General features: G+C 47.1%; 1 protein-coding gene across 7 annotated transcripts in view; it reads left to right on the top strand.

Annotated features, from left to right (window-relative positions):
* Window positions 1-12937, top strand: part of LOC119383561 (condensin-2 complex subunit H2) — an 86464-nt gene that overhangs the window by 30431 nt on the left and 43096 nt on the right. For 6 of the 7 annotated variants that reach the window (XM_049412577.1, XM_049412576.1, XM_037651786.2 and 3 more), the window contains 2 exons: window positions 9137-9359; window positions 10628-10743. In XM_049412577.1, the coding sequence (XP_049268534.1) occupies window positions 9137-9359; window positions 10628-10743 (339 nt within the window). The remainder of the gene's footprint in view (window positions 1-9136; window positions 9360-10627; window positions 10744-12937) is intronic. The other variant, XM_037651783.2, reaches the window with a different exon arrangement.

The following is a 12937-nucleotide window of genomic DNA, read 5'->3' as shown; positions in this document are numbered from 1 at the left end:
AAACGCGGAGCTTAGGACGGCCTTATCCGCAGAAATGTAATCAACGTATGTGATTTTTTTAACACCAACAGCTGTAGGCATGAAAGAACTAAGCACACGCAATCACGACCGGCGCGGCGAGTCCGACCGCGAACCGCACGCACGACCATGCGAACTCCAACCAGCTCGAACTCCTCCCGTTCTCCGACAAATAACGATGATGATGAGTCTACGCCAACGCGATGGCAGAAGTGAATGCCAATCTCGAAGGCCTTGCTTTCGCAAGCAATTACGTCATACACGCCATGTTTGTGCAATGCAAATCTCAGAGGCTAGGCTTTTGTCAATAGTAAATGCCAATCTCGAAGGCCTTGCTTTCGCGAGCAGTTACGTCATAGACGCCATCTTTGCAATTTGAATCTCGAAGGCCATGCTTTTGTTTGCATCAATTGAAAGATTCTGTTGCTTGCGCCTCTCATGCGGCTAATATTACGGTCAAACGAGGCCAAGCTGCGTGAAAATGCACCATGGCCGCTCTCTTTGGTAGTCACTCGGTCGGCTCCGGGCGCACTTCGCGACGTATCATATGGGAACGGTCCGACTGTTACGACGTAACAGCGGGGTTCCCAATACATTGTATCCTATGGGAGCTATGCCGGGACCGGCGGAAAACGACGTAACAGCCGGGAAAATGCAGCAGTGAGGAACGTAACAGCGGGGTTCTACTGTATTAGCCATTCTGGAGATCAGTATCGATATGTTGCTCGAATCCTTAGGCCAAATCTCCTTCAGAAGTGACCCATATATGAGATATGCGTAAGACCGCCCTTGAGATGGCAACGTTAGCTGACATTTTGTACGAATTACCCTCCCTCCCCCCCAGCTCCTACCTTCCTGACGACTGCCCCGGCCCTTGTGGGTCTAAATTTCGTGGCTGCGGCCCACTAGCTGAGGTGAGTTTGAGACCCCTGATCTAGTCCCTTGAAGCCATATGAAACCAGGCAACACATTTCATCGCTAGCGACTAGTACAAATGACAATCAAGCATGACTGATATCAAGTCAGAGCTGTACTTCCCTCTCTGGTGTAGTGTTGGAACGTTGCATTTGTCAGCCTTCTTCGCAATATAATACATGGCCATCACATATCCACGCTACCGCTTGCTCATGTGCATCGCATGCCTCGTTGTCTTCACAATGATCAATCTTCGCAACATCTGCTTGGCCAAACGAAGGCTTGTAATTTGTTGGCTCTGCGCCATGCCATACTACATTTTAAGCTGTCAGCAAACACTTTAGCTTCTAAGAGACTGAGTTGGTGATTCATTGCAACTACCGTATTTACTCGAATCTAACGCGCACCTTTTTTCCGGTAAAACGAGTCCAAAAATCGCATGCGTGTTAGAATCGAGTACCGAAAAAAGAAAAGAAACTCGGTTATCGTATTGCCATCGGCATTTCAAAATGGCCGCCTCCTACGCGCCTTGGCCATTTCTGCCATTATTGTTTCAGTTCGTACGTGTGCTGAGAAGACTGTCATCCCGTTCTGCGTTCGCATCGACGGCATGGAAGTGCCGACTTCAAATACTCGACGAGTGCACCACGATGCAGCATTTAAAAGAATAGTTATTACACGTGCTGAGACGGGCGGAAATCGGGCCGTATCGCGGTCGTTCGGAGTTTCCGCAACGTGCGTGCGAGACTGGCGCAAATAGAAGCAGAAGATTTTTTACAGCAAAGCTTGACGAAAAGGTTTCAGTGGACCAAGGCAGGGCCGGTTTCCCGAAATCGAAGAGTGCTGACAGCGACAAGGAGTTGTCCAACAGCGACGAGGACTGATCCATTACGCGACTCGTATCGCCGCCGTAGTGGTGACAGTTTTAGCGGCAAGGCCCGCTTTTTGACTTTGTGTTTTACTTTTTTCAAACTTTAGTTCTTTAAAACCCAAATACTTGTTCTTATGAATGTGCGAAGTTTGACTCCTATGGACTTTTTTGTTCTTTTCTCTCACGAAAAAATGGGTGCGCGTTACAATCGATGTATTACTTTTTTTTTTGGTGCGCGGAAAACGGGTGCGCGTTACAATCGAGGGCGCGGTAGAATCGAGTAAATACGGTACTTTTTAACCGCTAATGGGCCTACACTTCACTGGTTTGACTTGCAAACATGCGCACGACCATTCGGCTAACATGCCGTTTCAGCAGGACCGCACTTGTCCTGCAGTTGCATCTTAAGTTTTACAGCGAGAGCTGTTATGAGAACACAAGAAGGGCCGTTTTTGGCGCTGTAGTTGTCAGTCGCCACCGCCGGTGTCCGTAACCACTATCATGCGACATAAGAAAAAAAAACGAAAAAAAAATTATCCAGGATGGAACGAAGTTAGAACCTGGGCCCTCTGCGTGGGAGCCCAGTATTATACTTCAGAGCCATGCCGGTGCTTGAAACTGCCTTTCAAAAAGACCCTATACAGGCTTCATGTCGGGAAGGAACCACATTAACATATGTAATGTAGTGTGGTAGAAGCATAAAATAACAACCTGGCGTCACACAATGCGAATTCTGTAACCAGGCTTCACACCATGCAAATTGTGCAGAGAGTGGGTTGTATGCTTCCAACCTCCAACATAATTCTTCATCGTCATCAGCCACAGCACCAACGAAGTTCACATAATGCCTTAACGGTGTTTAGCGGCTACCGGGGTTCTCCGCAGAAGGACGAGAAATTGCATAGTGGCTGCTTCCCTACTTCACAAAAATTATGATGATTTATAGCATAGTGGGTTCCTCGCAAGTGCACTTCTATTGGTTGCCAAGGAAGCGCTTAAGGCTCCCATGATCCATTTCCTCAGGGTCTCATAAAGTTAATTCCCTCTCTCTCTCTCTCTCGTTCTCACGTTAACGTATGTTATAAAGCGTGGTGAGAGAGTTAAATAATGACTGGGCGTCACACAATACGAATTATGTAACTAGTGGGTCGTTTAAAGCTTCCCAACCCATTACAAAGGGCTGAGCCATAATTCTTCATCGTCATCAGCCGTCGCATCAACAAAGTGCACATAATGCCTTACAGATGGTACCTCGCTTCTCCGCAGAATGACGAATAATGTCGTGGTGGGTGCTTCCCAACTTCACAAAAATTATGATTTGTGGCGTAGTGGGTACGTTGCTAGTATACTTGTACAGTCGCCGACCGTTTATTCGGACTCGGCGGGAACCACCGAAAAGTCCGAATAATCGGGGAGTCCGAAAAAAAGGATTTACCAGAATAAAGCACCTGTATTAACCCAGCGTCCGGAAAAACTTCTCAATGCGCATCTGTACACATGCACGCATATGCGCGACCTAGTTGGCCTGTATTTCAGCCAATGTTTGGCCACTCCTGTGGGTCGGCAATAGCACTGCAACGGCCTACGCTATATCCGCATTTGATGGCTGTGGTGTGGGAGTCACTGTCCACATGCGCTGGTTCGAGTAGCTGACGGATGATCTCATCGCGCAACTTGGCGAAACTCCCAAGCAACTTCGGATTGAGGTCGGCCGCCTTCCACCTGGCGAATAATCGCTGCATTTTTCGCCATCGTCAGGGCCTTGTAGTTGCCGCGTTTCTTTAGTTCTGACAGCACACATGGAATGGGCGGTGTCTGAGCAATTTCAGCAGATCAAGCCTCGCATGCCAAGCAATGAACAAGGGAGCGAGACACAAAGCTCGAGACGCAGATGAGGCCTAGCCACAGGAACATCTGACAGCGCAAACCCTTAAATGCCAAAAGGGAACGACGTTGGGCTAGTTGATGTTGCAGAGTTTGTGTTGGCGTACTCTCTCTGTACGAGTTAGGATCCGCGTCGTACTTGTACGCGCTGTCATTCACCTCAAACGCCACACCGAGCTGATTCCAATCTTGGCTTGGTTTGGCCTGTTGTTTGGCAGCAATAGCCGTTCAATGGATACTTGACTGGCTAAAGCCAAAAGGCCACCGTTACGCATAGCTAACAAACAGAGCCTTCGAGATCGGCAATTTCTGTGTGGATTTTGACACTGGCACGACCCTCAGCTATCGCCAGTGAAGCATTTCAGTGCTGGCAACCTAGGAAAAAAATATTGTAAACATTTTTTGACAGCTTGTTGTGGCGTTCAACGTCGCTCTCGATCAGCCAGTCGGAGTCCGAAAAATCGAACGGCGCACTGTAGGGTGTCCGAATTTTCGGTCGTGAGTTTACATTACTTCAATGGGACGAGTGGCGGTGCTGCGAAGGTGTCCGAATAAACGAGCATGTCCGAATTTTCAGCATCCGAATAAACGGTCGGCGGCTGTATTAGTAGCCACAAGAGAGTTTATAACGGGCTATAGAAATACAGTCGAACCCGGGTATATCGAACTCGCCAAAAAACGTTTATTAGTTCTATATATGGCATAATTCGATATAGGCCCGCTATAGGATTTTGACACAAAGGCACATAACAATAAGAAAAGTACTTTATTAATATGGTGGCTTACTTGCGTGCCCTGCTTTGGAACAAAATAGTCCTGGATTTTCTTCTGTGTCAAGGACTTCGCTGCCTGCGACAGCACACACGCCTCCACGTTGTCCAACGAGTCGGAGCAGCTGAGGCTGCAACCTTCCACATTCACGCAATAGCGCCGGACCAACGCAAGTGCACTAATCACTTCGGAGGATGTAGGCAATGGGCCATCGTCAATTTCCTTATTGTTGTCGCTTTGGCTCGTGGTCGGCACGACGTCTGCAACGTAGTCCTCATCTTGTAGCTCACCCATGATGGCGACATCATCGTCCGCACTGACGAACTCGTCGAATGTCGATCCGTCGATAGCTCCCGGGAACTCTGCCAGCTCGCTCCAAACTTCGGCGGAAACACCTGCGGTGTTTTCAGTGCTGTCATCGGAATTTGGGTTGTCATCACCAGGCATGCAGAAGCCGGCACGCCTAAAGCAGTTCTGGATCGTCTCCTTCGTGACATCTGCCCACGATCTACTCAACATAGAAAGAGCTCCGAGCAAGTCGATCTTAAGCTCCCTGCCGACACGAAGGTTCACAGAGCACCAACAGGCAACACCACCAGCACGGACCACGCTGAATGAGGACTCGAGGAAAACAGGCAGCAGCAGGCACACAAGCATAAAGAAAGAAAAAATGGCGCTCACTTCTACCGCCTCTGTACCTCGGAGAAAGCACGACGGCCTCTGATTGGCTGTAAGCGCTGCGAGCGGGCCAGGATCATTTCTTGCAGGGGGGTGTTCGCCCGTGCACAACCGGGTCTAAACCACTTTTTCTAGGGTGGCGCCGGCAGTTTTCCCCGCCACCGCGAGGGAAAGCCAACTTGCTGGGGCACTTTTGAGGCACATGGAGTTTGATATATCGGTTGTCGTTGCTATTTTCGTTCGATGTAACAGTAACTTTTGCTATATATTCTCAATGTAAATTTACCGTTTAGAAATTGTTCGATATACGGGATAATTTGATATAAACGGGTTTGATATAGTCGGGCTCGACTGTACTGTTCTTCCAGCTTTCGCTGTGACTGTGCTGCGCCTTCTGCGCGGGCCTGGCGTTTTTTTTAACAACATTGCAGCTTGTGTTCGTAACTTACAGGGGTTAATGTTATATGTATCAGCACTTCAAGCCACCAATAGACCACTGAAATCTATGAGAGACTTCCTGATGATTTCTTGCAGGCCTCACACTTGAATCACGCTTTTTTTTTGCGTCAATATCTGCGTATATGCTTGTAATTAAAACTTTCGTTTCCACACCTGTACCCATCGATAGCTCACTTTTGATAACTCTAAATTCGAATTTCCTAGGTTTGAAGTGCACCTAGACAACTAGCGTGATCCAGCATGTAAACGGAACACTACTCTTGCCATTTTGCTTGCTTCTTTTGTTTTACACTTTTAAAGTGCTGCTGGAGTCAGCCGCCGCAGTCCCTTACATGGTGTCGATGCTGCGCGTGGTGACTTCATCGAGAATGTGCACTTCTGCTGAGTTTGGTGAATCTGCGCATAAAATTTTCGATGCTGGCAGCATCAGTAATCCACAAGGCAACTTCACTTTCCCAGATTTTAGTAACAGGGATAGCGAAAATGCGTCATACCGGCCCAGAATGTAAACAGACGCTCTCCAGCAGGTGCCGTTTTCCTCCCTAGATTGTTTCACTGTTGCATGACGCTTATCTCAAGATATCTGGTGGGTTTGAAACGTCAAAACTTTCATGTGCCACACTTCGACACCACTTGCTCGTTGCCGCACGGGTGAGAGAGAGAGAGAGAGAGAAACGAAGAGGAAAGGCAGGGAGGTTAACCAAGCTTTAGCTCGGTTGGCTACCCTACACTTGGGGTGGGGGAAAGGCAAATAGTAGAAAGGAAAGGGTAGAGAAGAAAGAAGAAGATTTAAGAAAGAGGTGGATGAAGAGTTAGCTTGAAACTACACAACACGAACTCTCGGTGTTAGTTCACAGTCGCTCGTGAGGTCCAGTGGTCCTCAAGAAGCATAAGAGTGCTTTCGTGGTCTTGCACATATGCGAGACTGTAGGCCAAGGTCCCAGGATCTTTTCTGTCAGTGGTCTTGAATCCAGGTGACGGAGCTTGGCTTGCATATTACGTCGTAGAGCCTGGTATGATGGGCAGTGGCATAGAATGTATTCAAGCGTCTCCTCGCAGGCGCGAATGTTCTATGCCACACTGCTGGCCATTCCAATGAGACACGAATACACATTTGTAAATGCCACGCCCAACCACATGCAACACAGCAAAGTTGCACCGCGTCGTGAGAGCCCGGTTGGCAAACGAAGTTGCAAATTTAGGTCAATCGAATACAGGCGCGCGTTGGAAAAACCCTGTGCATTCCATTGTAGAAGCGTGTTACGGCGTGAAAGTGATTGCAGTTGCCGCGCGGCGTCCGTTCTCAAGATTGGTATGGGTGTTCGCACAGGAAGTTTTATCTTTCCTAAGAGGATGGCCAGTTGTTGACCTTCGCGTTGTACCGTCGCTTGTACTCCGGTGTGCCGCAGCACGGTTCTCAAAAGTTGTTCATTTCTTCCTGTTGAACACAGGAGGTTGAAAATTGCTGGTATGTTGCACGAATCTCTCGTTTATAAAATGTATACAGTCGAACCCACTTATAACGATCCCACGTATAACGATCTATCGGTTATAACGACCATATTTGGGTGCACTTACGATTTTCCAATGCTAACCATTGAAGCTGCGTCTACATATAGCGAACATTTTTTAAAGCCTCCTACTTTTACAACAAACACTTCAGACATGGTCGCGGTAAAAATATGGCGCATACAAAGCGAAAAAAAGTTAAAACAGGCCTTCTAAAGCGTGAGAGGGGCGCACACTCTCGCGTGCCCCGCTCCAGTTTACTTGTGACTAAGATATCCCTGATCGGCGAGCACCGCACGCAGATTTCGGACGCTGCGAGCGAGGTCGCTTACTTTCCAGCCTTTTCTTCAGTGGCAGAATGGAAAAAAAAAAGAAGAAACAAGGCAGCATGAAGCCTTGCAGTCAGCTTTCGCACGGTAACCTTTCCTGACGCCGTTCTCTGCAGCTACGACCGCCTACGATGAACCAAACAATGCCTTGGAACGCAAGAAGGCATAAATGCAAGAAGTGATAACCGCGATAACTTTCCATCGCATAAAGGTTCAGTGCGTCCCTAAACTCGTCGATGCCACAATGTGCCACAAAAGGTCGTCCGTTTTTCGGTAACGGCAAACATCGGTCGATGGGTGATAACGATTTCCGTGCGATTGTGGCGATGCCTTCACGGATAAGCATCAGAAAAGAGCGAAGGCGAGTGGCGGCCGTCGATGAACGTGCAGTTATGACTTATAGCCGACAACCTTATATCACAGTCATCTGCTCGGCTGCGCATGTGGCGTACGCCGTACACCGTGCGCTCGTACCGCCGGTACGGCTGCACGTGTGGCGTACACCGTACACGGCGGTACGAGCGCGCCATGCTGCTGTTCGCAAGTTCGCCACCGCCGCGTCGTGCGAGACCGCTTTAAAGTGCGCGTCGCTTTGTAGAAACGTAAGTAGCTCGCTGTTGTTGAGTGGCGCGGGCACTGAGAAACGTCGACGCACTGACAGCGAGCGTATACTGCGTGTTTGACGAGGTGACAACTCAAGTGCGCCGCGCATCGTTGTGCAGGGCTGCGAGAGCAAAGCGGAGACGTAGAGTGCGCGTTGCTTGCAAAACGCTTTTTCGCTGTTTCGCTGTTTCGCTGTTTCGCTGTTTCGCTGTTCGTTCAACGCTGTTTTCGCCGCGTTGAACGAACAGGCTACTTGCCGCACCCGTGCACGGTCCGGAGTGAAGCAGGCACGAAGAACGTACAAACGCGCGCATAAGGCATACAGCAAACGGCCCGGCATGTGACTCCGCGAGCCGAGTAGGCGACGCGCTGCACGCAACTAGCCAGGGATGATCGGCTCCACGTGGCAGTACCACGCTTCGGTGAAACAGTGTCAGTTCATTGCAAAGGCGGGTAATTCACTCGTGAGCACGTAGCAGGCGTCGCTTCACGACGCGAAAAGGCTTAGCTTGTCACTGGAGGGGTTGGGTGCACTTTAATAAAAGTGCACAAAAAAAAAGAAAATGGCTTGGCCGCTAAGCGCACATTTTTAAAGGCGAGTCCATATACAACGAACTACTGATATAGCAACCACTTTTCACGACACTTTCGAGTTCGTTATAAGCGGGTTCGACTGTATTCTGAAACTTTTTTTTGTTGCATATTTATAAAGATACATTGACGTTTTTGTATGTGTGCTGCAGTTTTCTCACAAGTTTTTTGTGTAAATAATTTTTTCCGGATTATATTTAGTAAGTATGTTTATTAATACCAATACTGGTGGAAAGAGAATTCCCTCCTCTGTCAATTAGTACTACACACTACTTACACCGCATGTTCTGCTAATTTCAAACAAAAATATCTATTGGACCACCTAAAAAGTGCTACTTTTTCCACAGACAGGAAAGTGTTAATGTTGTGTATAATGATAAGATTTCTGTGTTAGGTGCATCTTTGTTATAACTAGTTTCAACCATGCCAAAGCTGTCTCAAAGGCAACCTTTGCGCCAGATTTCAAACTCAGCTTTCCCATCTTGTTCTTATTCCACCATGAAAACAGCAGCAGCAGCAACATCAGCAGCTGCCTATACACCCCTTCATAGTGGTGAAGAGGCTGCATGACCCTATGGAGGAAGTGGCGGGCAAGGATAAGCCCCTGGTGCTTCGCCGGAAGACGCGCAAGCGGCCCTTCGACGAGTCCAACTCCTCGGACGGTGAGAGTGTTTCAACTGTCATCGTGCCTGTGGCCGCCATCTGGGTCAAGCAAAGCCACTATCCACACTGTAAGCCGGAGTTTCATAAGCTGTCAGCCACGACGCATGTGTAGTTGAATGCCAGATTATGGCAGGGGGGCATCTTGTCACTTGCCATCTTGCCACTCTCTCCTTCCTTCCCTCCAAAAAAACAAGAAAACGTCACTGACTAAGAATTCTTCTATTCGTTCTTGGTCACGCATCTGTGGCTTTTCTATGTCAAGTCGCGAAATGTGCAACTTATGCAGACAGAATTTTTTGTTCTAGCATCATGTCATCAAAATTTCAAAGAGAAGCGGGCTTAGAGAGGTGATCTCGCGCTGTGCTTAGCATGACTATGTGTTGATGCAGCATTGCCATCTTGCCACCACTTTTAGCGCTTTACATTAGCTGCAATTTCATACGGCACTGAACAAGTATAAAATCAAAGAAAAGCACTTTAGTGAAGAGGACGGCAAAAGAACAGTCATGATTGTTTGCTGCGTTCGCTGGTTTATAAGGAGTGTTCTTATTGGCTGTCACGAATTTGAATTGCCGATACGCCAATGTCTAGGTTACACTAGGGCAGTGGCAAGTTGCCAGTTTTGTTGCCTGCTCTGCTGACATGTGCAGTAAAGGATCATCTGGCTGTGGCTCGTTTTCTTCAGTGCTGCATTGTTTGTCATAGCTGATGCCCAAATATTGGGAACATGGTTGGCAAAAGATGAAGGCAGGGGGGGGGAGGGCTGCACCTTCTGTTCTCATTGTAACTGCCAGTAAATGTGATGCTACCATGTCTGAAGTGTAACGCCAATGCTATTGCCACAGATTTTGAGGGTGTTTTTTTTTAGAATCGGTGCCAAGAGATGAATTTCTGCTAAATAGAAGAGGCTTCATTGCAGCTTGGCTTCAGTTTCGCAGTTGTGTCTGACATTTGCCCTGAAGAATATTATCTAATATAGGAAAGCCTTATGGGTTTGACGCTTGTTAATTTTTTTTTTTTAAATCTGACAATTCGGACTCTTATCTGAGGTCCCGGTAAGCACTGCACATTTGCCTGCAAGTTATTCCTGATAACTTGGTGTGTTTCACACTTGATAGGTGTGCAGACTTGCGATAGCAGCTAAAATCTTCCCCAAGGTATTCTGCTTTATTGATTTAGCAGTGAGGTGCAGTATTTACATCTCGTATCCTTCCTTCTGCTTTCACCATCTTCCAATCGAACCTGCCGCAAAATGAGCATTGGGGGAAGAGGGTTCGAGGTTCATCCTGCGTGCAAACTGCGTCCGGCATCAAGTTGCCACACGTTTTGCTTGCAGTGTTGACCAAGGAGCTGCAGATGCAAAAGCAAGGACAAATCCTGCCGGGAGGAGAGCACACTCTGCGGCAAACACTGGAAGCCCTAAAGCAGATGGACAAAGGGAAGGAGCAGAATGTGAGTGCACAGTCTCTCGCCCTCACACACTCTCCCTTCATTTCTTTCAGCGAAGTCACAGTGATGTCACAACGACATCACAGGTTTTGGCAACCTGTGATGTTATCACGTGACGATTTTTTTTGTATCACTCATGTTGCCGACTCCAGCGGCCACTTTCTTGCGTTTGATGAGGCATTTAAAGCTTTCGCCTTTTAAGACTGTAGTGATATAGTAACACAATACAGCAATAGTACAAATGACACTACATCAGTAGGCAATTTTCAAAAAGGAACGTATGCGTGCTTGACGACTGTGTTCTAATTATGTCAGAGGTAATGTTGACAGTACTGACCTAAAGGAGACACTTTCGTCGGGAATATGCAGCCTTCATTTTCTAATTAGCCAGACATTTTTTTTTTTTGAACGGAGCAAAATCAAGTAGTCTGCGAGTTGGACTACCATTCAGCTGGCCTTGTTTTCCAACCAGGTCTATTAGCTCGACTGTTCCGGTCAGTCGATTAGGCCATGTAATTTTGATCCGCGAAAGGACTACCCTCTTGAGAATTCAAACTGTGTACCACTCCACCTACACAACAGTGTGCCATTGCAGCTACAAGGTTCACTGAGTCAAGCAGAAATAGTGTTAGCATTTCTATATGTCACTGTTGCTTATCGCTTAGGAGCCTCGTTTCTTACCCGGCATTTTTGGAGGCACATTTTCTTAAAATTACAGGTTACTGAATAAGTGTGGCTAATTACAGCTGTAAATACAGAGAGGATAATTGCTCAAGTGTGCCCCCATGTACTGCATGCCTGTCTGTAACACTATAGCGTGTAGGGCTTGTTATTGGCAATGCGGAGTGCTAATTATTTTTTGCAAAATTATTCTGCTTATCTTCTGAAGCGTAGCATGCAGTGACAGTAGCCTAACTCATTATGCTAAAATAATGCTTGTAAGGCACTTCGTTCCAGATTTATGGAGAGATACCATATTTTCTTGCGTATAACCTGCACACAAAAAAAAATCTAAAAAAAGTGCTTTAAACGTAGGAGTGCAGGTTATATGCACTTTTTTTTCTTTTTGTAGAGTTGAGGTTAGTGGTGCAAGTTATATGCAGGGGCTGGTTATATGCGAGAAAATACGGTTTGTGTTTGTAAGGCTAAAAGCCCAATTTTTATGATAGGCATCAAAACAATGGTTCGTTGGTTGGTTGGTTCGTTGGATCAAAACGATGGTGACACCAAAAAACGCCAGTCCCACACCCAGGTTAAACTAATGCATTCGCCCAGGCATATGTCTGCAGCTAGCAAGCATAGCAAGCACCAGCTGTGGTACTCCAAAGTGCAGAGCGTACCCTTTCACACCACATCAAAGTACAGAAAGTCATTGTGTTGTGTTTTGAGGCCAAAAACAGCCAGTTTAGGATGAATATGCAGGTTACTTAACTCTTTCTTCACCACGGGGAAAACGTGTTACAATATGTCTTTTTTTACTGAAGGAATTACTGCACCTAATATTTTATGTAATACGTAAATGAAAAGCAGAATGAATGAACTTTTCGCACATACAAGTTTTATTAATGAGATGTGTGTTATGCGAGCTGTGTAAATTGCCAGATTCAAGATTACGGGACAAAATTGAACAGCTTGTAAAGACACGCTTCTATCTAACAAGAATAAAAGTGTAGCAGTAATTATGACATATAAAATGTACTGCCATCTAAGAGGCACCATCTCTGAAAATTTCAAAACTTTTTCATTCAACAGGAGTTCCCCGACGAAAATCTTACTGTAAGTACTACAGTTGGGCGTGTCATGTGGCAAAGCAGTTCCTTGATGTACAGTCGACGGCCGATAATTCGGACTCCACGGGGAACGTAAATAAGTCCGAATTATCGAATGTCCGAAAAAACGAATGCGTCAGAAAAAAAAAAATGCTTTTATTGACACTTCAGGGTCCCGGTGGCCGAAAAAATTTGTCAATGCGTTGCTTCCCGCACTTCCGCTTACGTGCGACGAAGTCCGCCTGTATCTTTGCCAGTGTGATGTGATCGCTGTACGATGACGAGCTGGTTTCGTTCGTGAAGGCAACGCATCTGTGCGGCGCACTTAGGGGTCGCACAAAGAGGCAGCATGAATGGCGGCGCGGCGCGTTTGGGTTCTCCCGTATTAAATGCGTGCACTACGCATGCAACTGCACCAGGCCACATGC

Source organism: Rhipicephalus sanguineus, chromosome 2 (assembly GCF_013339695.2).
Source record: "Rhipicephalus sanguineus isolate Rsan-2018 chromosome 2, BIME_Rsan_1.4, whole genome shotgun sequence".
Taxonomy (NCBI): domain Eukaryota; kingdom Metazoa; phylum Arthropoda; class Arachnida; order Ixodida; family Ixodidae; genus Rhipicephalus; species Rhipicephalus sanguineus.
This window is presented reverse-complemented; position numbering and strand designations above follow the sequence as displayed.